The sequence below is a fragment of the Delphinapterus leucas genome, chromosome 7, assembly GCF_059928025.1.
Source record: "Delphinapterus leucas isolate spDelLeu-1000000601 "Yukka" chromosome 7, BTC_Dleu_Yukka2, whole genome shotgun sequence".
Lineage (NCBI taxonomy): Eukaryota > Metazoa > Chordata > Mammalia > Artiodactyla > Monodontidae > Delphinapterus > Delphinapterus leucas.
In genome coordinates, this window is record NC_143135.1 from 12,125,370 (window position 1) to 12,151,161 (window position 25,792).

The following is a 25,792-nucleotide window of genomic DNA, read 5'->3' on the forward strand; positions in this document are numbered from 1 at the left end:
GTTCCCGGCTGGACAAGCATCGTTTTTCACTCTCTTCTGCTGGGATGGGCCACCTGAGAGTCTAGAAATGAGAGCTGATCTGATTAGGAAGTCTCTCTCATAGTTGCACTCCATTAGCCAAGCTGAGGGGGCAGCTCCGGCTCCATCCTTAATCACCTATGAGTCAAGGGTTTTCCAAGTCTTTAGATAATGGAATCGGGATTGACCAGCTTCCCTGTAGCAGGGGTAATGGAAACCTGAGCCCTGGGAATTGGGGAGGATGAGTGGTGTGTGTGTGTGTGTGGGGGGGTGTAAGTCTGATGGAGATGCAGGAAAGGTGTGGAGTATGTGTGAAGCTTTTCTTATGGGAGGAAATGAGTATGCCGCATTTTTAGGTTGGGAGGAGTTTATATATGGGAAGGGAGCATAACAGGAGATAAATGAGGATTAACGAGGAAAATAGAGCTTCCAGTCATCCCCGCGGTGGCTCTAAACCTGAATTTATACACGTGGAGTGGCCACGTTGCGTAGGCCCTTAGGTGTTTGCACAGGAAGCCTCTCTAGTTGGCCAATGGTTACCTTTTCTCTAGCCGTGACTCTGGTGCTGCAATCAGTACAGGCGGCTGGGCCTGAGAATTGGGCCGTCGTAAGGCAGTCTCCTCTCTAGGCAGTCGTCTCGGTGGCCATTTTGCCCAACCGCTCTTTAGCAGCTAAGTTGCGTCAGTTTCGCCGGGGTCTGAGCCTGTGGCCGGCCCCTCATTTGCAAGTCTCATTAATAATTGAGTACCTGGGCTGCGCCTGTTCGCGTACGACCCGGAGGATTCTGCACGGTCTATCCACTCCCGGTTTTCACCGGTTCATGGATATTCATGAGGCGCTTTGGGGGCGTGGACCTGGGCGGAGCTAGGGGCGGGGCCCTGCCACAGCTCGTACTGGCTTGGTCCCGCGGTGACGGTGGCGGCGGCGGCGGTAGCGGCGGCGGAGACTGGCATCGGGCTGCCGAGCCCGAGCAGAGCGGAGCCGGATCCTGGGGGAGCGCGTGAGTGTGCGGGGGCGGGCGGGAGGGCGAAGGAGGGGGCGGGGTCCGGCATTGGGGGCGGGGGAGAGGCATGGAAGGAGTGGGCGCTTTTCAGTCGGGACCTCGGTTGAGATTGGAAGGGGGGGGGTCACCAGGAAAGTTTGCAGGGGCCGGGGGCGCGGGGTAGGCGGGGGACACAGGGGAGCTGCCGCGTGTGCGCGGGGGCGGTGGGTGCACGGTCTGGAGCTCGTGCTGACCGAGCCAGAAGAAAGGGGGGAGGGGGCGAGGGCTTGAGGAGGAGCCGGGGGCGGGCGGAGCTGCTGGAGGGACCCCCGCCTTTCCCTACCCCCGGGCCTGCGCTAGCCCCCTCCCCCGGCTCTCTCGGCACGCCCCCAAGCGCCCCAGTCCGCCCCCACCCGGTCCTTGTCCCCAGTCCCTCGTCTGTTCGCCGGCTGCTCCACATCCCGCGCACAGGTTCTCTGCTTCTGCCGCCGCCGCCCCCTCCTCCGCCTCTTCTACCCTGTTCTCTCAGGCTGCTGCCGTCCCTCTGTGTCCAGAGCTCCCCACTGGGCCCCTCCAGACGGCCCCTCGCCCCGGGCTGTTCCGTCTTCCCGTTGGCCCTCCCTCCTCCAGCAGTTTACAGGCTGTCCCTTCCGACCTCTCTGGCCCCAGATCCGGCCGGAGATCCCAGGTCCATAGGGCCGACCCCGCCTGCGGCGATGCTTCTCTGGGCCTCTGCCCCCGGGGCTGGAGCTGCCTGGCCTCTCCCCTGCCCTTCTGGCGGCCTGTGCTCCCAGGGGTCAGCTAGTCTCCTGACTCTTGCGGATTGGGAATGCTCAGAGCCTCTGAGACTTTACAGCTTTTGGCTCTGGCCTTGGTCACCTGGCTTTCCTGGCTGGGGCCTCTGAACTGCTGCGACCCCCTCCTCTTGGGGAAGGCGAGCTGCAGCTTCTTTGCTGCAGCTCCTCACACTGCTGAGGTATCCACCAGGCCCCCAGCTGAAGGGTTTTTCGGTTCTGGACCAGTTCCTCTCCATTTCTAACCACCCACAGCATGTCCCTGGTAATAATGTTCAGGGACAAGGAAACAGTCTTGTGTTTTTTTAATTTTATTTTTTTCCCATCATGTGCCCCTCCTCTATGCACACTTGGACCGGCTGTGCACAGTTACTCACCCACCCACCCACAGGGAGCATCCTGTGTGGTAGCTGGCTGACCAAGGGATTGACAATCATGGGTATCTCTCTACCTCCTTCATATCCCCTCCCATCTTTGAAACAAGATGGGGCAGGGTAAAAGTGAGAGGTGGGTGGGTTTTGCAAAGGTTGGGCACCTGAGGTCCCTTCGGATTTGGTGCTGTCTTGCCAGACCAGCCGGAGTGGGTGACTTTGAGGAAGGCAGTGCCCCTTGCAGGTTGGAGAAGGTTGGGTCGTCCTCACTGACTGTGGGCACACTAGGTGATAGGAAATACCCCTCTTCCTTTGGAACAAGGGGGGCAGGTCTCTGTCAACCTGGGTGGGGGTCTTGAGGGGGGGATGGTGCTTCAGGAGCCAGGATGGGAACCGAGGAGGTGGTGAAGTGTCTGAAGAGCAGGTGACATGACTGGGGCCTGCAGGAGAGAAGGAATGGTCTGGAACAACGGAAGCCTGTGGTTTGGGGAAAGGAGGAGGTGGTCACCAATGTGTTAGCTCGTCGGTGACACTAAATGGAATCATGCTAATAATGGCCAACATTTACTGGACGCTTATTAGGTGCTAGGCATTATGCTCAGCAGTTGTGTGCATCCTCTCATGTAAGCCTCTCTCTTTTTTTTTTTTTTTTTTTGCTGCGCTGCATGGCATGTGGGATCTTAGTTCCCTGACCAGGGATCGAACCTGTGCCCCCTGCAGTGTGCAGTGAAAGCGCGGAGTCTTAACCACTGGATTGCCAGGGAAGTCCCTCATGTAGGCCTCTTAACAGTCTCAGTAACTGTGTTTTTCACATAGGGAAACTGAGGCTTAGAGAAATCAGCAATGTGCCTAAGGTCACAGAGCTAGAAAGTGGTAGATCCACCCAGCATTTGAATCCATTTGGTGTAGCAGATCTGAAGCTTCTGTTACAAGCTTAGAGGAGGGGCACCCGTTTGGCTTCTACCATAGGGTTGTGTCATTAGGTTTAAGATTTCTACTTCAGCTCCCCTCAAAACCCCTCAGGTCAAGTCTAGGCTGGTGAGTGATGCCCACATACATTCCTAGGCTGTGGCTGTCCCACTGTGACTGTCCAAGAAAGGGAACCCTAGGGAGTTTTCCCCCAAGCCACCCCGCCCCCCGGGTGTTCTCAAGCCCTGTCCCATTCTCCCAGCCCAGGCCTGGGCCGGCTCCTCCTTCCTCTTGGCGAGGCTCTGGAAATCCAGTGGGAGGCCATTGCTATGGCAACAGGACTAGGCCCTGACTTTACCTCATCAAATTCCAAGCTGAAGCCAAAGCGATTGAGAAATTAAAGAAAAAAATGTATTCCAGATGTTTACTTTTTATTCCTTATTTTTCCGTGTTTGGATGAGACAGCTCTGAAGGAGGCGGGAGTGGGGCAGGGATGTGGAAGGAGGGGGGGGGACGTGGGGGGAGAGGGAACCACTCCCAGCTGCAGGAGGGAGGGAGAGAAGGAGGGGGAGCAGGAAGGGGGAAGCAGGCAGGCAGGCAGTGGGCGGAGCCCCAGGTTGGGGAGGAGCGGGTTTTTCCCGTCTCCCATGAGGTGATTCACAGAGAGACTTCAGACTTTGCGGACCTCTTACTCTGCCCCTGAGTAGATACCTCGAGTGGGGCCACCGGACCCCGGGGGTTACCTTGGGAGAGGTAAGTGGGGTGCCACGGAGAGCTGGCCACAGGAGGCAGCAGTGCGCGGCTCCCTGAAGCTCCAGGACTTTAGGGTTAGGAGACAAGAGTTGGAGAGTGATCTGGGAAGTGTGGAGGGCGTGGCGGCTGGGGACCTCCCTTGACCTCCCCCGGCCCCCCTCCTGAAGTTCCCTCTTCCTGTCCCGCACTCTGCCTCTGCCAGAAGTCGGAGACGTCCCTCTCCACTGAGCCTACTGCCAGCGCCCAACCCTTTTACTTTCTTTTCCTGGGTCTTCAGCCACCCCAGCTTACACCCCTCTGCTTCCCACTTCTCACGCAGCTCACACCCCTCTGCTTCCCACTTCTCACACAGGTCCGCCGCATGTGATGGAAGTATCTACTCTCAGGGAAGGCACAGCCATGGCTTCCCTACCGCCCCGGGAGCCAGAGGAGGAGCTGATATCTGCTGGCTCTGAGCCAGGTACCTATGGGTGCAGGGTGGAGCAGCGGGGTGGCTGGGAGGAGGGTGGGAGGGGCGGAGGCTTGAACCCCCATTCTGTCTTGGAGCGGTTGGGCGAACGATGACTCTGTGCAGTGAGAGGGAGGGAGGGAGGAGTTCTCAGGACGGGCGGGATGTCTGAAAGGTTCTTAGCTTCCATTGAGACCCTTCAGAACTGTTTGAGATCATAGCTCTCCAGCAGAGGAGAGCAGACTAACCTTTGAGATGGTGTGGATCAAACCACATGTTTGACAGAGGAGGAAACTGAGGCCTAGGGGGGAAATGGCATGCACCTCTGGATTTGAACCCAGGCCTCCTGGCTCCCTGTCTAGACGCCTTTCTTGCCCTGAGCCAAATGAGTGGGCGATGAAGGATTCTATTAAAAGGGCTGTGGCCATGAGTAATTCAAGGTCTTTTATTTGGTATTGAAATGCCTTATGTAGAAGGTAGGTTTCTGGTCTTTTTTTTTTTTTTTTTTTCGCCTGTACCAGGTTTACTTCTGTTTGGCTTAGGTCAATAGTAAGTTTGCATTCCTGATCACACACCAGATGACAGTGTGGCCTGAGTGTGCACTGGGGGAGGGGGCAGCAGGGTGGCAGAGTAGGGACGCTGAGCTGGGATAACAGGTTTACTGTGGATGGTAGTATAGCAGAGTATCATGTAAGAGGAAAGGACTACCTTGGGGAGATGGTGGGCTGACTAATTGATGTGGGTAGGCAGGTACTCATTTATTAGCTCACTTGCTCATTTATTCATTCATTTGTTAAGAACGTGTACTAGGTGCAAAGTGGGTACAGGGAGAGATAGCTGCCAGCTGGACCCTTAAATAGCTTTAGCTTATAAGGGGGACTGACTAGACATTTTGGGAATTTGGAGATGGGAGATGTTTCTGGCACGTGTATGGAAAATCAAGGAAGACTTCATGGAAGAGGTGACATTTGACTTGTACCTAGAAGGATGTGAACATTTTGAGTTTGTACGGTGGGAGATGAAGTTCTGATTGCTGTTCTTCTGACATCCCCCCCAACCAACCCTTTCCTTTTGGTAGGTGACGCTCGGGCCAAACCCCCTGTCAAGCCCAAACCCCGAGCCCTGCCCGCCAAGCCAGCCCTGCCTGCCAAGCCCAGCCTGCTGGTGCCTATTGGACCTCGGCCTCCCCGGGGTCCTCTGGCCGAGCTGCCTTCTGCCCGGAAGATGAACATGCTGGCGGGACCCCAGCCCTATGGTGGCAGCAAGCGTCCCCTTCCGTTTGCACCAAGGCCTATGGCTGAGGCCCCTACTGGAGGAGAAGCCACCCGAGAGACTGTGAAAGAGGAGCGTGGGAAAGAAGAGGTATCCCCCTTGACACCCCCAGCTCGATGTGCCGCCCCGATGGGTGTGCGGAAGGCGCCCGCCCCCTTCCGTCCAGCCTCGGAGCGCTTTGCAGCCACCACAGTGCAAGAGATCCTGGCCAAGATGGAACATCCGAGGAAGGAGGTCCTGGCCAGCCCTGACCGCCTCTGGGGCTCCCGCCTCACCTTTAACCATGATGGCAGCTCAAGATATGGCCCCAGGACCTATGGTGTGGCCACAGGTCCCAGGGATGAGGATGGTGGGACCCTCTCCAGGGAATGGGCCCAGGAGGGGCCGGCAAAGTCTCCCACAGAGTGCCCTGAAGAGCCCAGCAAGACCCCCAAGAAGAGGTGAGGGGGTGGGAGGCTGTATGTTTGGTTGCAGCCTGGAGGACAAAGTGGTAGTTGCATCTGGGATTGTGATCTTCGCTTTTAGGTTAGGTCTGAGTCACAAAACATTCCCCCAGCAGACAGTGCTACTATGTTCTTTTTACAATGATAGTTCTCTATACAGAGTTGATGTATGTTTTTAGTAGAGTTCAAATGTACTATATGGAAGTTTATTTTCAGGTTTTTTTTTTTATACTGAGAGCCAATCTTTGCCTCACTTAATCCACAGCCATGCTGTTTAGTGAAGGGAATATTAGACCCATTTTAGAGATGAGGAAACTGAGGCTCAAAAGTGACTTCCCCTGGTCCCTTGGCAAGTGAGAGAGACAGAGCTGGGGTTTGAATTCGGGTCAGTTTTCTTCCAGTGTGTGCTTTTAACTTTAACTGCTAGCTCGTGCTGTGGGTGCAGCCGTGTGCCAGGTGCTGTGTGTGTGTGTGTGTGTGTGTGTGTGAGTGTGTCAGTTTGAGGAGGGCACAGTCTGGCTGTGAGGAGGAGTTTGATGGGAGAGGAAAGACATGAACACACCTTGATGCCAGGCCAGCTAGTGTCAACGCACAGGAAGTACAGCTAGGTTGGAGACTGTTGCGTATGGTATACTTGCCTAGAGTTGGTGCCAGTATATAAAAGAAGGCTGACCAGGAGGTGCCCCTGGGCACTGGAAGAGGCTGAGGGCTGTCAGCTGCATGGAGGCCATCCTCAGGGCAGGGAGAGCTGCTTGAGGCGCTTGGCAGCTGGGCCCCTGGCAGCTCTGCTGGGCCCACAGGCCCCTTCCCACTCCTGCTGCTGTGGAGGGCAGGGCCGCTGTTGTCTGAGCGGAGCTGGAAGGTAAGACTCTTGCCCTACCCTGCGCTGCTCTGCCCTCCAGCCTTTCCCCTCTCTCACCTTAAAGTGCCTGGAAGGCAGGGCCTCCTATCAACTCTTTTGTCCCAGGCCTGGGCTCCCAGGAGGTCACACCCTGTCCTGGCTGGGTTCCACCCTTCATCTTCCCCTCCTTTGCTCCAAGCCAGGCTTAAAATGAACAACTTCAACCTTGGAAAATCACTCTTCCCTCTTCCCCCTTTCCCTCCCCCTGCAATTCCTCAAGAAGTATTGGCAAGGCAGCAGGACCAGCTGCATTCTCCCTGGTGGCAGGAGAACATTAACCCCTTAAGGGAAGGGGGGCGGGTAACTTTTTGGGAGCCATGGAGGGGTCTGGGCAAGCTGCATCCTCTTCCCAAAGGAGTTGGCGGAACTTAACCCTTGGTGTGCAGGTGGGGAACAGGCACTGTCTCTGGGGCACTTTGTGGAAACTGCATAGCATCTCTGTCCCCCAGTAGGAAATGCCTGTGGGAGGTGGGAGGCAGTTAACATTGGATGCTGTTGCAGTCACTTAGGCAGGCCCGTGATCAGCTCTCCCTTATCTACCCTGTGACAGGCTTTTCCATTCTAGGCCTCCATTTCCCCTCTTTCTCCCTCACAGGAACCCCCTTTCGGACCTGGCCTTCAATGGGGACCTGGCTCAGCTGGCCAGCTCTGAGCCACCTACTGACGTGAGTTATCCTCCAGTTACAAATCAGAACCGTGGTATTTTAGAGCTGGAAGAGTCATCTAAGATCATCTCTTTCACCTCCTTGTAGTTTAGATGGGGAAGCAGAGGCCGTGGAGGAGGTGACTGGCCCAAGGGCTGGCCCTGGGACTCAGATTTCTCAACTTTCAGGCCACCCTGGCTAAGTGTGGCTCAGGCCCTGAGGCTCTTACAGTGTCCAGAACAACTGTCCTTGATTATCTACTGTGTGCTGGGCACATCCCAGGAATGTTGACTAACTTAATCCTTGTGGTAACTCTAGCTAGCAGGCCCCTTTGGTCCCATATGAGAGGTGAGGACACCCGGGCTTGAAAGGTTAAGTAACTTACCCAGGAGCTGAGGCAGGATCTGAAGGGTCTGAGTCCACGGCTCTCCCTGGCCGGATTGCTTTCTCAGGGTTCAGAAGAGAGGAAGAGTCCTTTCTTGGGGGTTTCCTGTTACACCCCCTCTCCCGACAGTGTGCTCAGAGGGCAGAACGGCCTGAATTTCTGAGTAAGTGATGTAAAGGGTGGTCCTTCTTACTCATAGAGGGAGCCCTTGTTAGCCAGAGGCTGTCCTATCTGCCCCATGAGGGAGACCTGACTCCATTCATTTGTCTGTCCCAAAGTATTTATTGAGCAACTACTGTGACCTGGGTACTGGGGAAACAGCAGAGAACAAAACAAAGACCGCCCCTGCTCTCAGGGAGCTCACCTTCCAGTGCGGGGAGGCAGATGCCAACACAGACATCCCTGCGAACCAGCAGACGTGTAGTGTGTCAGACAGGTGGTGGGGACACCTGGAAGGGTTCTGGGGTGAGGGTAACAGGGGGAGGCCTTGCTACGAAGAGGGGGATGGAGTGAGCTATGTGGATGTTGGGGAATAGCATTTTTGGCAGAGGGAACTGCAAGTATGAAGGACTTGGTACCTTCCTGGCAAGGAAGCCTGGATGTCTGGATCGCAGTGAGAGAGGAGGAGTTGGGCCATAGGGAGGACCCAGAGGTGACAGCCTTGCAGGACCCTAGGAGGACCTTTGCTTGCGTGAGGGTATTATGCCACTGAGGGGCTGGAGGAGAGGAGTGACCTCTGCTGTTTTAGTTGTAAAGAGTCACCCCACCCTGCCCTCTTGGTTGCAGGGAGCCCAGGGCAGCAGCAGGGACTAGTTAGGGGGCTGTTGGGATAACCCAGGTGAGAAATGATGGTGTCATGGACTCTGGAGGTATAGCCCATGGTGGAGATGGTGAGCAGTGGTGGCCTCTGTCTAGGATCTGAAGGTGGCGTGGATGGGACTTGCAGATAGATTGATGTGAGGAGAGAGCAGAATCAAGGATGACTCCAGGGCTTCTGATGTGAGCGATCAGAAGGTTACTCTTTACGGAAAAGGGGACTTCTTAGGGTGAAGCAGGATAGGGGGAGATCAGAGGAGCTTGCTTCTGGATTTGTTGAGTGGGAGATGCCTTGTAGACATGCAGGTGGAAACGTCGAGGGGGCAGTGGGGTATTTGAGTCTGGAGCTGCAGGGCCTCGTCAGTGTAGAGATGGTAGTAAAGACAGCTGAGATCACCAAGGGAGTGGGTGAGGCCTAGCGGAGGAGCGCGGGAGAAGCCGGAAGGAGCAGCGGTGAGGTAGAAAATCCAGGCAGTGTGGAGTGCTCCGGAAGCCACGTGAAGCTAGTAGTTTGCAGGACTCGGGGGGCTGGGGGGGGACTGGAGGAGGGCGGATTAGTGGTCAGACGCTACCCACGGGGCAAGGAAGATGAGCACTGAGAAATGGGAGTTAGCTGCAGGGCGTCATGGGTGACCTTGGCCAGAGCGGTGGGACACGGCGGGTGAGGAGAGAAGCCCATTTGGAGGGGGTTCAGCAGAGGATGGGCGAGAGCAGCTGTGGGGATGGATACTGAATGGAGAGCCCTGTGTTTAAGAAAAAGGGGTGGTAGCCAGAGGGAGAGAAGGAGTCAACAGCACTGTGTTGTCGTTTTTTTTTTTTAAGCCAGAAGAAACGAGAGCAGTTTGTGTGCTGATGGAAATGATCCAGTAGAGTAGGAAAAATCAGTGGTGCAGGAGAGAGAGAGGAGGAGTTGGCCTTAGCTCTGAGCAAGGACAGTTCATGGCCATGGCAGGGAGCAGAGTGCTTGGGCTCCTGTGCGGGCGGCGGGGCTGTGGGTGCTGGTGTGGGTGTCCTCCGCCCGTGGCCTCTGCGTTCTCAGGGAAGGGGGGCAAGGCTGTCAGCTGAGAGAGCCCGGGAGGAGCTGTGGACTTTTGAGGAGACCAGATGGGAAAGCGTTGCCTGGGGGGTGGGGTGTGTGTGTAGTGGAATTGCTGGGCCGCAGGGGGGCCCTCTGAGGGCAGGGGGGTGAGCCGCAGGGGGCCCAGCCATCCTGGTTGCGTGCTTTTCTCCAGCCACGTCCAGAATGGCTGCCTGGGTGCAGCCTTGAGGTGGGGAGAGCTGTGTATTTAAACAGGTTAAGCAGTAGGGTGAGGGAGGGAGCTGTGTAAAGAAGTGACATCAGTGGCGATAAAGAGAGAAGGGAGGGAGTCTGACGGGCAGAAGGAAGGAGGGTTAGTGGCTGTGCTTCTCAGAGGGGCTGAGGGATTAAGCCGGGTGGGGGATGGAAAGAGGGAGGTGGACAGATGGGGGTGGGAGTGGGTGAGCGGGACACCTGAAAACGAGGTTATGGAGGAGCAGTCATTACAGGTAAGGAGAAGGTCTAGGGTAGGATCCTGGGGACAGGTGGGTCACAAAGGAATAGGGGAGAGGCGGGCAAGGACCGGAGCCAGGATGCTGGATGGGTTGACGGTGTGACTGTTGGAATCGCTATGCGTTATAACAGGGGTAGCGCTGGGGAGGGTGGCAGTGGTCCAGGAGCTCTGCTTCTGAGGGAAGGAGGGGTCTGTAGGGGCCTCTAACAGGAGGGGTTCTGGATGGTGTAGTTTAAGGGCATGAGCTTTAAATTAACCAGAGATTTGTAGAGGGGACAGAGGGTGGAGGGAATGGAAGTTGGCCTTGAGAAGGAAGCAGGATGCCTCCCCCTGCCCAGACCCGGTAGGTGATGATGTGGCAGCAACAGCCCCATTGGCGAGAGGGCGGCAGGGGAATCGTGATCTCTGGGGGTGGGCAGAGCTCAGGTAGGGCAAGACTCGCTTTGCCGTCTGGGGACAGGCTGAGTGGAGGGGTAAAGGAGTGCCCGGTGTTTGGTGGCCCCAGTGTCCCACAGTATCCATTCTTTCTCTAAGTCCTATCCTGAAAGGCCATGTGCACAAATCTTACTTAATCCTCACCTAACTGTGAGATGGACATTGTTGCCACCGGCCCCAGGGTACAGATGGAGAAGCTGAGGTTCAGAGTGACTTCTGTGCAGGAGGGTGTACAGCTTACAAGGGCCGGGGCAGGGGTAGCTCTGGGCCAGGTGCTTTCCCGTCCCCTGGGCCTTTCACCTGAACGCTGAGGCCGGCCTGCCTGCCTCCTTGAGTCGGTACTGTGATGCACAGAGCCGGGTGGAGAGCTCCACGCCACCCCTGGGAGGTAGGAGCTGCTCCTGGGAGCTGGTCTGGAGCTGCATGGGGCCTGGAGTCCTGCTCTGAGGCCGGACCTCCCCTACCCCCAGACAGCTGGAGTCCCAGTTCTCCTTTTCCCTTTGTAAAGCCAGTGTTCTTGACCCATGAACCGTGGACCCTTTAGAAGATCCTTAGGTGAGCTTTGGGGTGGGTGGGTGGGTGTGCGGGGGAGGGTTTGAACCACCTGAAGTGGTGTGAGTGATACGGTGTGAATAAGGCGACGTGCATTTTGTGGGGAGAGTGCCAAAAGGAGGGGTCTGTGGACCCTGAGAAGTTTAAGACACTCGAAGTCGTCTCGGAGCCTCTTGCGGCCATCTTGGGTGGCTGCCCCTCTGCGCCCGGGTTTCCTCTGTGGAGTGTGTGAGGCAACCGCTGACCTGAGGTCTCTGCGGGGTTGGCAGGGGGCCCCCCACCCAGCGGAGTGGTGAGTGATGGCTCTTGACCTTTCTCTTGCAGGTTTCCAAGGCCTGGGTCCCCTCCAGTCCAGGCTCCACCTTGGAGAATGGAGGCTCAGCCAGCCCAGGCCTCCCCGTTGAAGCCTCGGGCTCAGCCCCCGAGTCTCCCCGTCTTTCCTCACCCGATGAGAGCTCTCCCCGCCACTCACAGCTTCCAGAAGCCCAGAGCCCTGCAGCTTCTGGAGCTTCTCCCTGCCTCCCCAAGACCCTGGCATCCCCATCGGCGGCCCCTCCTGATGAGGGCTCCTGCCACCCCCCTAGTCCGGGGCTCCCCTCTCTGGGAGCCCTGGAGGCCTCCAGACCCGGCAGCCCTCCCCTCCAGGAGCTCTCGGGGCGCCGCAGCCCGGAGCAGCCCCCAGCCGCCTTGCCCCAGCCCCTAACGGACGGGGGTGAGTTGTTAGACCTTCCTGGGACGTTGCCATCTGGGGACATGGCGGCCAGAGGGGGTGAAGACCTCCGTCCCGTCAGCCTGGCTCAGCGCCGATTTTCTGAAGGTGTGCTCCAGCCGCCCGGCCAAGACCAGGAGAAGCTGGGGGGCTCGCTGGCTGCCCTGCCCCAAACCCAGGGGAGCCAGTCGGCCCTGGATCATCCCTTTGGGAGTGGGACACAGTCCAGCTGGAGCTTGTCACAGTCCTTTGAATGGACCTTCCCCACGCGCCCTTCGGGTCTAGGGGTGTGGCGGCTGGACTCCCCGCCCCCCTCCCCCATCACTGAAGCCACTGAGGCCGTGGAGGCTGCAGAGGCTGGAGACTGGGCTGCATCCAGCAGGGAGGAAGGAGTGTCCCAGCAGGCGCGAGGGGCCCCGCCAGCTCCAGAGGGCCCAGGAAGGCCTGGTTCCTGGATGCAGGCGGATGATCTGGGCACCTCCCCAATGCAAAAGGGCGATGGGGAGAGCCATCCTCAGCCCCCAGCTGTCCCCCTCGAGCCCCTGCCAACAGCAGGGGACCAGCCTGGACCAGTCTTGCTGCAGGCAGAGGAGAGGTACGAGGAGCAGGAGCCCCTGCCTGGACAGGGATCCCTGCGTCCTCTGCCCACCAGGGAGGCCGCCCTGCCCATCCTGGAGCCGGTCCTGGGGCAGCAGCAGCCAGCACCCCCTGACCAGCCCTGTGTCCTCTTTGCCGCCATCCCCGACCCCGGGCAGGCACTGCCTGCCAAGGAGGAGGCCGTGACCCTTGCCCAGGCTGAGGCCACCGAACCCAGGACAGAGGTTCAAGACCCACGTAGGGCGTCCCCCGAGCCTGCAGGCCCTGAGAGCAGCTCCCACTGGCTGGATGACCTCCTGGCTTCACCATCACCCATTGCTGGAGGTGCAAGGCGGGAAGCTGGATCTGAGCTGAAGGGCACACAGACCCCAAGTGCTTGCTCTGAGGTGAGGACAGGGCACGGGGCAGGGCTTGGGATGGAAGCCAGGCCTTCGGAGGGTTTTGTTCTTTCAACGTGGATTTTATGTGATCAGAGCTTGGGATCCAGCCATGATCAAGGGCACCTAGGACGTGCCCCTCAGAGCTGTACCATCAGGCAGAGCTGGCAGAGCAGAGGGTGTGGGACGGTGCTTAGGCTTTAGTGTGAGTTCTTATCTGACTCCAGCATCCACCGGCTGACTGGTCTTGGGAATATACCCCAACCTCTAAGCTTCAGAGTCCTTTCACAATGATAACGTTTGCCTCTTAGGCTTGTATTGTGGGTAAGATAGACGTGGAAAGCACTGGGTGCAATGCTTGGCAAACACTGAGTGTGCAGTACGTTATTACGGGTGGCATTATGAAGGGCACCAGCATAGCCAGTTAGAGCTATGGGCTCTGGACGCAGACTGCCTGGGTTCGTGTCCTGGCCCTGCTCTTTGCCCACGTGTGACCTTGAGCAAGTGACTTTTCTGCCTGTGTCTTGGTTTCTGCATCTGTAAAATGGGGAGAACAGTGATGAGCTCTACCTTGTAGTGTGACGGTTACAGTACCTGTAAAGTACTAAGAATAGTGCCTGGCTCATCACGAGTGCTTGGTGAGTGTTGCCTTTTATGAACGTTATTACTCTTAAGCTCAGACTTGCCTCTGTAGACAGGCAGCTGAGGCCCAGAGGAGGCAGAGCCTTGTGCAAAGGTTACCCAGCAAGTAGGTGGCTGGGCCAGGGCCAGAGCGCCAGTTCCAGGGCCAGTGCCCTTTCTCCTACCAGGCTGCCCCAGAATCTCAGGGCTGGGGTCCAAGTGGCTTTTGAAATGTATTTTTCAAGCCCAGCCTGGGCTGGTAGGGGTGGGGCTGGAAGGAGGGAGGAGCCTGGGGGCCTCTGGGGGCAGAGGTGGGGGGAGGAGGACCAGCAGGAAGGAGTTAAGACCAGGCTGGCTCCTGAAGTAGGTGTGTCTGTCCCAGGATGTGGGTGACTCAACTGGCTTCTGGGCGGGGCTGCCGGAGCTGCAGCTGCTCTGGAGGGAGCGGGGCCAGGGCCAGCGAGAGCCAGAGCCGGAGCCATCGGACAGGTCCGGGCGAGGGGAGCGGCCCAGCCCTGTCCTGGCACCCGCGGCGCCCAGTAGCCCGGGACGGGCAGGGGGCAGGAGGCAGGGGCCATGGCCCAACCTGGGGACGGGGAGCCCAGCCTGTCTGTCTTGGAGAGGCTGCTGGCCAACGCAGCGCTTCGGGATGAGGCTGGCTGGCTTCGCAGCCCTGAGCCCAGGGCTCCCCCACCCGCAGGAGTGAGTCAGGGAGTGTGGGGTGGGGTGGGGTGCCGGAGCCGGCTGGGTCTTTTCCCCGGTGCAGGAGGAGGCTGTCCCTTCTGCCTCCCAGGCGGGCAGGCGGGCAGGCGGGCGAGGACTGAGAGGTCTTCCCGGGGAGGCCTAGGCAGGAGGGTGCTTTCCTTAGGGAGGAAGTGGCTGGGAACTCACGAGGGCTAGAAGGGTGTTGGGTGGCGTTGGGATTTTGCCTTGGCAAGGAGATCGTGGAGGGGCTTAAACAGTTCTTGATCTCCCCCTGCTGAAAGTATAGCCCCATACCCATGTGAAGACCATTCTGCCAGGCAGCCTCTCTCCTGGCGGTTTGCCAAGTGTTGCCCAAGGGCTGTCAACACGACCATGGGATCATCGATTGAGTGTCCATGGTGCGCCAGGCACTGTGCTGAGTACTTGGCTTAAATGATTTTGTCTAATCCTCTTGTACCACCCCACAGTAGGAATTACCTCATTTAGGGATGAGGACCCTGGGGCCCAGAGTGGTTAAGTGATTTGTCCAAGGTCACACAGCTGGGATCCAAACCCAGGCTTTCTGTAGACAAAGTGGGGCTCTTGGGCACTAGGCGGTGCTGACTCTCTCATTCTGGACTGATTCTCACCCTGATTGATTCTAAGCATAGTTTCTTTGTTTCTCTCTTTTTCCTGATGCTCAGGGACTCCTTGGCTGGGCCCAGAAAGATCTGCAGAGTGAATTTGGGATTGTAGCAGACACACATCCCAGCAGTTTTAGTCCTTGCAGCTGGTCCCAAGACACTTCTCAGGACTATGGCCTTAGGAGTGCGAGCCCTAGAGGGGGCCCAGGCCTTGGAGAGAGGGACTGGACCAACAAGTGCGGGCACGGAGTGGGGGAGGGGAGCTCCAGGGAGTGGGCCAGCAGGTGTGGCATCGGCCAGGAGGGGATGGAGGTCGGCAGCCAAGATGGGAGTGGAGTGTCGGCCCCGGCGGGGCTCACGGCCCAGGACCAGGTGATTGGAAAGGCAGCCCAGCCTGGCACTCCGCAGGGCCAAGAGGTAGATGTTCGCGACTGGGAGTTCAGAGAGAGGGATTCCCAGGGCTCTTACTCCAGCCAGGGTGTCGAAATCCAGGGCCAGGAATTTGGGAAGAGAGATTCTCTGGGTACTTACAGCAGTCAGGATGCAAGCTTTCAGGACTGGGAATTTGGGAAGAGGGATTCTCTGGGTGCTTCTGCCAGCCGGCATGAAGATGAGCAGAGCCAGGAACTGGGGAAGAAGGACCAGCTTGGCAGGTACGGCAGCCAGGACGCAGGTGAGCCGGACCAGGAGATTGGGAAGAGCAATTCTTCACTGAGCACCTACAGCAGCCGGGGCGCAGAGCAGCCGGACCAGGATTTCGGGAAGAGCGCCTGGATGAGAGACTACAGCCGCGGTGGCAGCTCCACGGCCCTCGGCTCCCAGGACAGAGGCTTCGGAATGAGAGCCCTGAGTGCCGGGTTCAGCCCCGAGGAAGCCCAACAACAGGACGAGGAGTTTGAGAAGAAGATTCTGAGTGGCAGAGAGAGCCTGGGCGAGGCCAGCAGGGATGTAAGCTGGCCTGAAGAGGCTGAGTCTGGGGGCTTGTTCAGCCCCAGCAGCCCCCAGTCACAGGATGGGGCACTGGGACAGAGAGACCAGAGCAGCTGGCAAGGCGGTAGTGCCAGCCAGGAGGTTGGAGGGCTGCAGGGAAGACAGCAGGCAGGGGGCCAGAGCCCCAGTGATGCCGACCGGGAAGACAGGGAGGTGGGGCAGCGAGGCTGGGCCGGTGACTTCAGCCTCAGCGTTGTCCCCCAGCCAGAGGCGGCCTTCAGCCCAGGGCAGCGGGACTGGAGCGGCGACTTCTGCGTGGAGGCTGCCGAGAGGAGCCATCAGTTTGGCATCATTGGCCACGACAGAGCGAGCGGCGCTGGGCTGAGCCCTTCTGGCAAGATAGGAGGCGGCCACTTTGTGGCTCCCGGGGAGACCTTGGCCGGGACCATGGACTGGAGAGACCAGCTGGGCCTTAGGAACTTGGAAGTGTCCAGCTGTGTGCGTTCTGGGGGCTTGAGTGAAGCCAGGGAGGGTGCCATGGGACAGGTGGGCTGGGCAGACAACCTGGGCTTGAGAGACGTGGAGCTGGCCGGCCGTCTGGAGACTGGAGGGTCTGTGGAGCCCAGGGGGACCGGAGTCGGGGAGAAGGACTGGACTGCTGAGGTCGGGTTGAGGGGCAGAGATTTGGCGGCAGTGGGGGAGGTAGGAGACCACAGCCAGGCCAGAGAGAGTGGCGTGGGGCAGACCGACTGGTCAGGTGTGGAGGCAGGAGAGTTCCTGAAATCAAGGGAGCGTGGAGTGGGTCAGGCAGACTGGACACCTGACCCAGGGCTGAGAAACAGGGAGCTCGGGGCGGGCCAGGTGGACTGGGGCGACAATCTGGGCCTGCGGAATTTGGAGATGCCCTGCGACCTGGAGTCTGAGAGTTCCCGGGGGCCGCGGGGGTGTGGAGTGGGGCAGACGGACTGGACCCAGGACTCGGGGCTCCGGAATGTGGAGCTCTTGGGGGCCCTGAGTGAAGCCAGGGAGCATGGGGTAGGGGAGGTCAGCCAGTCTCCTGAACCAGGCCTGAGGAACGACGGCGTCTTGTCCCCTGGCCTGGAGGCCAGAGACCCCTCGGAGGCCAGGGAGCTGGGAGTTGGCAAGACAAGTGGGCCAGAAACCCAGGGCGGAGACGATCCCCTGCCTTCCGTGGCCATCTGCCCCGAGGAACCTGGATCAGAGGCAGGGGAATCCCCCGGCTTTGGAGCCAGGTAAGGGAGCGCCATCCCAGGGTGGGGAGGGAAGGTGTGATGGCTGTCTGAAAAGTGCACCCTTTCTAAGGGGGATAGAAACCGCCTTACCCCAAGAACTTCTAGTGTTTGGAAAATTGAGATGGTTTGGACTGTGAATTTTTACTTTATTTTTTAAACTGAACTCTGACACACAGGTGAGTTCCTTTTTTGAACGATGAATGTGATGGTTGAGGTGTGACTTTTGCAACTCGTGCTTTAGGCTTCCTTGGTGATTGTGAGTATGCTGGAAGATACGTTCTGTCTTCGGTTAGTTTCTGGTGGTTGTTCCCCAGGCCTCTCGGTCCTGAAGCCGCAGGTTCTCCAGGACCAGGGAACACGGATGCTTTCATAGGCTTGGGGGAGGAGGACTCCGCGTCGTCTTGGCCTGAGCACTCCAGGTCAGGGTGGAGCGGGCAGTGGCACTCCTTGCTTCTTGCAATGGGTAGGATCCCTGTGCTTCTTGCCTGCCTTGTCTTAAGGCCCAGAAGAGCATCAGTTTAAGAACCTGAAAGGCAGGAATCCCTGGCGGTCCAGTGGTTAGGACTCTGCACTTTCACTGCTGCGGGCCCGGGTTCAATCCCTGGTCAGGGAACTAAGATCCTACAAGCCTCGTGGCACGGCCAATGAATAAATAAGTAAATAAAATAAAAACAACAACAGAGAATAAACCCTGGTTTAAAAAAAAACAAACAAAACCTGAAGGGCATTGGGACCTGGCTCCTGGCCCCAAGACCTTGGCCTCCATGCACAGAGTTTCTGAAAAAGAACTTTCCAAAAAAAAACCAAACCGACAGTTTTCCGAGCCAACCACAGTCTGTCCCTGAGATTTTTCTGTTCTAAAACCAACTGAGGTGATGTTGCACCTGGTAAAGGTGCCAAAAAGGAATTGTTTCTATTTCCTTAACATTTCCATCCACTGAGGTTGGGTTTAATTCTCTTGACTGAGTAGCAGGTTCGACCTTTTCCAACCCTGGAGCTTCTCACCTGGCGTGAAGGGAAGAAGGGAGGGGGTGTTGGATGGGATCTGTGTTAGAAGTGGAAGGGGCTGATGGTAGTGGGAGGGGGGCAGGAGGGACCAGCAAGTGTCTAGAGGAAATCGGTGGGGTGCTGGAGGGGTCAGGAGAGGCGTTTGGGGTTGAGGAGAAGGGAGAGGGGAAGGTGGACAGAGCCTGGGGCCAGGACCATGCCCCGGGGAGTATTCTGGGGGCTCAGGCTGCTGAGGGGGAGACGGAGTGTGGGCAGAGGTGAGGCCTGCAGGAAGGGCTTGAGTGTCCCGGACTAGGAGTCCACAGGCTCCTGGGATCCTGCACAAGTTGTTGGACCTCTCTGAGCTGTAACATTCCTGGGGGGAGGAGAGTGTAGGCTCCCCGCGGTTGCCCCGGATTCCTCTTCCAGAAACGGGGGAAGGGATTTTATCATCTCTGGTTAGCAGGTCGCAGAGCGGTGTGACCCGCTTTAGGTCACCGAGTCAGCAATGTCTCTTTCTGACTTCTGCGTCTTTACTGCGTTCAAGGCTCTTAGACTACCACGCAGTGGAACCCACAGCCCTCCACCTTTCCCCGAAGATTGGGGTGGGCCTTGGGAGGGGGAAAGCCAGAATATCTCCCCTTGTTTAGGATGGAGGGAGAGGCTGGCTGGGGGACTGGGTTGGGGAAGGGGAAGGGGATCGGCAGAGAAGCTGGGAGTCCTCAGTGTTCAGCTCTCTGAGCTCCGGTCTCCATCACACCTAGAAAACGCTTGGGTTTTTCCGACCATGTTGTGTGTTTGGAAAACGCCACTGTGTACTCCGTGGGCATACAGGAGACTTAGGGAGTATGGATATTAGCACTGAAAGCACAGGAGTAAGGAAACCTGTATATCCTTCTCTAATGTGATGTTTCTCAAGCTTATTTGACTAATATCCAAGGGGCTGTGTTCTGAGCATCTGACTTAGGGAAATTCTACCCTCTGGAAAGTTGCTCTTTAGAGGAAATTTTGGAGGTTCTCCTGGTAACGAGAAGTCCTCGAGGACAGTTCAGAGCCGGCTGGCTTTGGGCCTGTATGCCAGGTTTGGGTCCTGATTCTGCCATCACCCCTGTGACCTTGGGCAAGTCCCGTCTCTGCTCAGGCCTCCTGTGTCTTGTCTGTAATTGGGAGTAATCGACCCCCGACACCCACAGCATTGGTCTTCACACTTACCCTGTGGAGCGGGAAAGGGATTTTATCATCTCCGGTTAGCAGGTCGGGGAGTGGTGTGACCCGCCTAAGGTCACTGAGTCAGCAATGTCTCTTTCTGGAGTTGGGCTAGGAGTTCATACACAGGAAGTGATAGAAACCTGCCTGGCACGTGGTCGTCACTGACCGAATGCTCACCACCAGTATTTGTATCTGTTTTGCAAGTGTGGATGGACGTGAGGAACTGTCCCGAAAGTGAGGCCTTGGAAGACATTCTGGTCATCATCCTGTGTGGGACAGAGGTGCCCCTGCTGGTGGTCATTGGCTGTACCACTGTCCGTATAACTGGGACAAGAGCGGCGTTGGGGAGAGCTCAGGCCCCTCCCCTCTGTGTCTAGGTCACCTTGTCCTGGTGGGAGTGGCGCTCCTGGGTCTCCTGAGAGCTGTTGCACGGCCCTCTCCTCTCTCTGGCCTCCTGGTCATCTCCTGCCCCTGCCCCCAGGCCGCAGCGAGGCAGAAGCCTCCCAGCCATTGGCGGGGGTGGGGGGTCTTCACAGAATGTGAGAGGACCCTCAGAGATACTGAGGCCAGCTCCTTCATTCCGTGGGTGGGGAAGCAGGCCCAGAGAGGCAGTGTGACTTTCTCAAGGCCCCACAGCTTGTGAATGTGGGCTCCTTCACGTTCCCTTGGGCCCCAGCCCTGTAACCATCTCTCTGGGTGCTCTTCCTGTCTCCCTGGGGTCAAGGTCAGCTGCTGCCCCTTTAGACACATCATTCCAGCTTCAGTCCTCACCTCTCTCATTTTCGGTCTTGGAGCCTTGAACACGAGGAAACTGATTTTTTGTGCATCTACTACATGCCGATCCCCGTGTTTACACCTGGAGTGGCTGTGGGGTGGGCTTGGATAGAGTCCCGGGCCTCAGCAGCCTCTAAGAGCAGGTGGGCGAGCGGTAGAGGTGGTATGAGACAAGTCCTCAGGCCGGGAACCTGTGTTGAGCACGGGGATGATCATCCTAAAAGTTCCTCAAGGGCTAATAACCATGTGCTTGGTGTATATTTCTGCCAACAGACCCGGCAAAGTATAGGCACTTATATTATCCCCATTTTACAGATGAAGACACTGAGGCTCAGAGTGGATAAGTAACTTGGCCAAGGCCACAGGCAAGGGGTGCAGTCCATATGTGTGCTGGAGTGGGCAGTGCTCAGGACAGGTTCCTGACTTGCTTCCCTGCCGGGGAGTGGCTCAGGTTATAGGTGTTCTGGGTGCTCCCACAACAAGGAGAAGGAAAGCTTCTCCCGGGATGGGGTGACGGGTGAGTGGGGTTTAGACAAGTCAGCAGGGATGAATGCTTCCCTCCCCCACCCCATGGTCACCCCCAGAGCCCACCGAGCCCCTCAGCTGCCCTCTGCCCACGTGGCTCTGGGCCAGGGCTCGCTCTGGAGGTGGATCTTCCCATCCACCCATCCTCGTCCCCTTAGCTCTCGGGGCCTGCCCTCAGCCTCCTCCCTGCCTCACCCCGGGAGAGGCTTTGGGCAGGGCCTCCTCAGGCTGGGTGGGGTGCTGCCACTGCCCCCTCTCTCCCTGGCCTCCCTGATTTCAAGCAGGGGGGTAAGCTGGCTTTGGCCCCCCTCCAGGGCTGCTCCTGACTCCGCTGCCTTGCTGCACTTCTGCTGCTACCTCCGCCTCCCTCCCTCCCTCCCTCCCTCCCTCCCTCCCTCCCTCCCTCCCGAGACTGCTTTAATTTCCATCTGTCAGCAGCTTGTGGAAGGACAGACTGACACACGCTCTCTCCTGCCCTATCCCTTCTGGCCCGGTACTGCCTCACCTACCTCACACTCTTCCCCTCCAGTCTGGGACTCGTGGCCTGGCTTCGGGGTACTGTCCTGCCTGCCTTTCCCATGGCTGTGTGCACGGTGTGTGTGTGTCGGGTGTGGCTCTGCTGTGCTTGTGGTGTGGTGGGTACGAGGTGTGCGTGGAAGGAGTGACCGGTGAATAGTGCACGCTTCCCTGCAGATGTGCCATGAGAGTGCAGGTGTACCTGTGTGTTTCAGGGGGGCAGCTGGACAACACAGGCTCCTCGTGTGAGGAACGTGAGCTAGTGAGCGTGTGGTATGCTGTGCCTGGTGTGTTCTTGTCATGCTTTGGGGAGCAGATTCTGTGTCGAGGTGCAAGGTGACCCAGCCTCTCATTCCCTCGGCAAATATTTGCTCAGTCCCGCTCCTGGCCAGGCCCTGGGCCAAGGGCTGGGAGCACAAAGGTGGCAGGGGGCCCGTCTTTGCCCTTGAGTTGCTCACAGTTGGGCAGTGCGGACAAAGAACCACGGACTCTGAGGCAGGGGCTGGGCCAGGTAGAACCCAGGGCTTGCAGGGCTGGGGAGAGCGCTGGCTGGGGGAGGGGAGCCGCTGGCTGGGGGAGGGGAGCCGCTGGCTGGGGGAGGGGAGCCAGCCAGCTTCAGAAGAGGAATTGAACTGCACGGGAAGTGAGCAGAGAGGCAGTGGGAGAGCCTTCCAGGCGGGAACAGCTTGTCCAGATACACAGTTGGATACATAGCCATCTGTGAGGGCCGGGTGTTCAGTGAGACTGGGGTGCGGGGACGGATGACCTGGAGGGTGGGGGCCGACGAGGCAGGATGGGCAGATGGACCGGTGCCTGGCTTATCCCAAGGAGAGTGACCACCTAAGCTGGTGCCCTTGGGAGGGACACAACTGACAGCATCAACAACAGCGACGGTCGTGGTAATAGTAACTTATTTATAGGGCGCACACCGCGTGCTCTGCACTGTGCTGGGGGCTTGAGAATCTCACTGCGGTCCGCCAGTGATTCTGTAGTTAGGAGACCCCGAGGCTTTATAGGTGAAGGCACTCATCCAAAGTCTCAGTAAGTGGCGGACCTGGGATTTGAACCCGCCAGGCTGGCCCAGGTCCTGCCCTCTGTGCTGTGTTGTATGAGGCCCCTGTCGGGAGAAGCGTGGACAAGAGGGAGAGCGAGAGGTTGGGGAAAGCGCCCTTCGGGGAGGGAGATGTGGTCCCACGTGACCTTGGCCTCTGGTCCTCTGCAGCCCTGGCAGATGCCTGGCCCGCTCCCCGCCCTCGGGCTCCCAGGGCCCGCTGGAAGAGACGCCGGCTGCCAGCTGCTCCAAGGCAGCGGCCCGGAGGGAGTCGGCAGCCTCGGGCCTCAGGGAGCTGTCAGAGGAGGAAGGGGCCACAGCAGGCGTGGACCAAGGGGAGCCCCTGGAGCCTGGCTGGGACCGTCTGCCCTCCTGGAGGCCTCAGCCTGATGGTGAAGCCAGACAGACAGAAGAGGTGGACAGCACCTGGGGCCCTGCAGGGACCGGGCAGAGCAAGCAGGACCGGATGCCGACCCCCCAGTGGCCCCCCCAGGGCCCTCCCGCCAGCTCCACCAGTCAGGATTTCTCCTTCATCGAGGTCAGTGGAGGGGAGCCCAGGGCAGTGGGTGGGATGTTGTTGGGGGTATGGGGGGTGCTCGTCCCTTGGGCCTCCCTCATCTGTGTGGGCCCTGAGCAGTCTCAGTCCGGGAGGCAGAAAGGAGGAAGCTCCAGCCCGAGGCTGTTAGGGGCTCCCCTGGGCTGGGGCAGGACCACGAAGAGGATGGCAGTGGTGTTGCCCTTGTCCCAAGCAGGACACCGAGATCCTTGACAGTGCCATGTATCGGAGCCGTGCCAACCTGGGGCGCAAGCGTGGGCACCGGGCCCCGGCCATCCGGCCTGGGGGGACGCTGGGCCTATCGAAGGTGGCAGAGTCGGACGCAAGGCTGTTCCAGGACTCTACAGGTGGGGCCGGGGTGTCGTGTGATGACATCCGTGTCCATGTCTGAGGGTGGTGCAGGGGCGGGGAGGTCTGGGGTTGCCGCCTGTGCTGAGCCCTTCTCTGGGCCCTTGCAGAGCCGCGGGCTTCGCGGGTACCGTCTTCAGACGAGGAGGTGGCGGAGGAGCCTCAGAACCGCCGGACACGGGTGACCAAGGGGCTGAAAGTCAACCTCTTTCCCGGCCTGAGCCCATCAGCCCTGAAGGTACCATCTGATAACGGGGCCATCTGACCACCTTGCATCCAGCCTGCCTTCCCTCCATCCATCTACTCATTCCCTGTCCCCTTCCTCGTGTTCCTTCTCTCACTCTGCTCTCCCTGTGCTGGGCGCTAAGTGGGATGGAAGGAAGAACAAGGCGTGTTTGTGTCCCACAACTTCCCAGGGTAGTGGGGGACATGAGCCATGCCGTCATTAGCCCTGGTGAAGGGAGAAGTTTAGGGGTCACTGGGGGGGTAGAGGTAAGAGGCGGGCCTGCTCAGAGAGAGGGAGACACAGTGGGTGCGGGGTGGGAGGGTAGATTGGGGAAGGCCTCATGTGATGACTGTAGCTTCGAGGTGCACAGAGGAGGTGGCCGTGCAGGGTGTGAGGCGGGAGACGTTGGAGACAGAGGGAATGGGAGGAGCGGAGGCACAGGGACGGGAAGTCACGGCTGGCTTCGTCCAGCCCAGTTAGTCTGGATTCATTTCAGCAGTGTCTCTCTGAGGGCCTGCTGTGTACCAGGCATGGCTCAGCTCTCTGGGGAAGCTCATCTCTAAGCGACTTCGCATCCACTGGGGTGAAAGGTAAAGGGGGTCTGAGCCTGACTCTGGGGACGGCATACTCTGGGGAGAAGGCCTAGCCTCCTGTGGCTGCTCCTTCCTGCGCCTCTGACATCCGTCTGCACCTGGCTTGTCTCTCAGGCCAAGCTGCGCTCCCGGAACCGCTCGGCTGATGAGGGGGAACCGACAGAGGGCAAGTCGAGTCAGAAGGAGCCCGTGATCCATCGCTCCAAGTCCTGCAAGGTCCCGGGGCTGGGGAAGCCCCTCGTGTTACCTCCCAAGCCAGAGAAATCCTCAGGGTAGGTGACCTAAGCGCCGGGCATTCACTGGCCTCATGTTGGCCTTCCCAGCAAGACCCTGCTTTACAAGAGAGGAGAACTGAGGCCTTGAGACAGTTGGCGTGAGCCCAGTCTGCTCTGTTCGGTCGGTGCCCGAGTGCTGGTCTCTAACCAAGCCCAAGGTCACCTCTCCCGGTGGGAGCGGCCTTTCTGTCCCTACCACCCCCTTCTGACCTTCACCCTCTGCCTTCAAGGTCAGAAGGGTCATCGCCCAACTGGCTGCAAGCCCTGAAGTTGAAGAAGAAGAAGGTCTGAGAAGTCACTGAGGTGAGGACAGGAGCTGGGCTTGGGCCTGTCTGGGGTTGGGAATGAGTTCAGGGCTGAGGAGGGCCTGCCCTGGAGGACTCAGGAGGCCCCAGACCCTCTTCTAGACCTGAGCTCTCCATCCCTCTTTCTCTGCGAGGCTGGAAGCAGGCAGCTGAGGCCAAGTTCCAGAGACCTGGCGGGTCCCTTGGCTTGGGGATGCCCATCCCCACCTTCCTTCTTGGGCTCAAGGAGGGTCCCCCGTGCCCTGTAGGTGGCCTGAGCGTGGTCCGCCCGCCCTTCCAATCTGGGACCCTGGGGTGCCTTCACTAGGCTCCAGGTGCCCAGCAGGGTCTCCATCGTGCCGGGCTCCGCTGGGGTAGCTAGGCTGCGGTGTGGGGAGGCGGGTGCGCAGTGGACGGGGTGGGGGAAAGCGGAGGGAGAGACGCCGAAGCGCCTCCTCTACTCCCAGGTCTCTGCCTGACCTCTTCTCTTTCCTCCTGTTGCAGGTCCTTCCCATCTGGCAGTCTCAGGCAGTGCCTGTCCCTGTGGGGTTCCCGGCAAGGAGACTGCTGAGCCCCCCACGCCCCAGGCTGCAGCCTCTGCCCCCTCCACCTCCGGGGGCCGTCTGGGGAGGCACAGTTATGCACTTTGTATCACCGTCCCAACTCCCCTCACACCTCCCTCCCAACCAGTTGTTAGCGGTCAAAGGTTTAGGTCCCTCCCTCCTTCGCTGTCTTCCCGCCTCCCTCTCTGCTTCCTCCTCCAGCCTCCCGTGGGTTTTCTTTTGATACCAGTTTATAGCATTTTTTATAAAAGCCTTTGATTTTTGTAACGGGCGGATCCCGGCCCCACCCCTGGTCTCCCTCCGCCATGCCAGGTGCCCCACAGAAACTGATACCATTTTGCCACTTGAAACAATAAAGTTTTTTGGGAATTGGTGCTGCCCAGGTTGTGGTGTGTGGTCGTGGCACCTCATCCCCTGTCCGAGGCTGTACCTGGGGAGATGCTGGCTCTAGCCCTGGCCGACCAGGAGCTTGCTCTGACCTTGAACCCGTCACTTCCCTGGCACTCGCTGGGCACTCACTGAGGAGGGTGTATTGGTTACGGTAGGCTGATTGCCGATTCACACAACCCCCAAATCTCCGTAGCTTAACACACAAAGGTTTATTTTCCATTCATGGCCCCTTCTGGGGTGGATTAGTGGTAGGGACACTCTGCACCTCACAGTCATTCAGAACCCAGGCTCCTTCCCTGTTGTGGCTCAGCCATCTGCAGGGGCCCTGGAGTCTCTGCAGCATCCAGTGGAGAGAGGGCAGAATCCTATGGGAGACCCATAGTCCACTGTCCGAAATTCAACTCATGCCCCCTGCTAACTGCAAG

At 58.5% G+C, this 25,792-nt stretch overlaps 1 protein-coding gene across 4 annotated transcripts; it reads left to right on the top strand.

Annotated features, from left to right (window-relative positions):
• Positions 1–914: 914 nt before the first annotated feature.
• CNOT12 (CCR4-NOT transcription complex subunit 12) lies at positions 915–25,346 on the top strand. Of its 4 annotated transcripts, none has more exons than XM_022591976.3 (12): positions 915–1,018; positions 4,180–4,287; positions 5,354–5,987; positions 7,487–7,556; positions 11,580–12,947; positions 14,948–17,070; positions 22,304–22,670; positions 22,885–23,035; positions 23,147–23,274; positions 23,970–24,127; positions 24,361–24,433; positions 24,919–25,346. In XM_022591976.3, exons 2-11 carry the CDS (start codon positions 4,194–4,196, stop codon positions 24,419–24,421), a joined length of 5,154 nt encoding a protein of 1,717 aa, XP_022447684.2. In that variant the 5' UTR covers positions 915–1,018; positions 4,180–4,193; the 3' UTR covers positions 24,422–24,433; positions 24,919–25,346. The 4 variants fall into 4 exon arrangements, with proteins under 4 accessions (XP_022447684.2, XP_089770939.1, XP_089770941.1 ...); XM_022591974.3 differs by lacking the exon at positions 915–1,018 and adding an exon at positions 3,634–3,827; XM_089914813.1 differs by lacking the exons at positions 915–1,018; positions 24,361–24,433; positions 24,919–25,346 and adding exons at positions 3,631–3,827; positions 23,759–23,852 and having other exon boundaries at positions 23,970–24,121.
• The last annotated feature ends 446 nt before the right edge of the window (positions 25,347–25,792 follow it).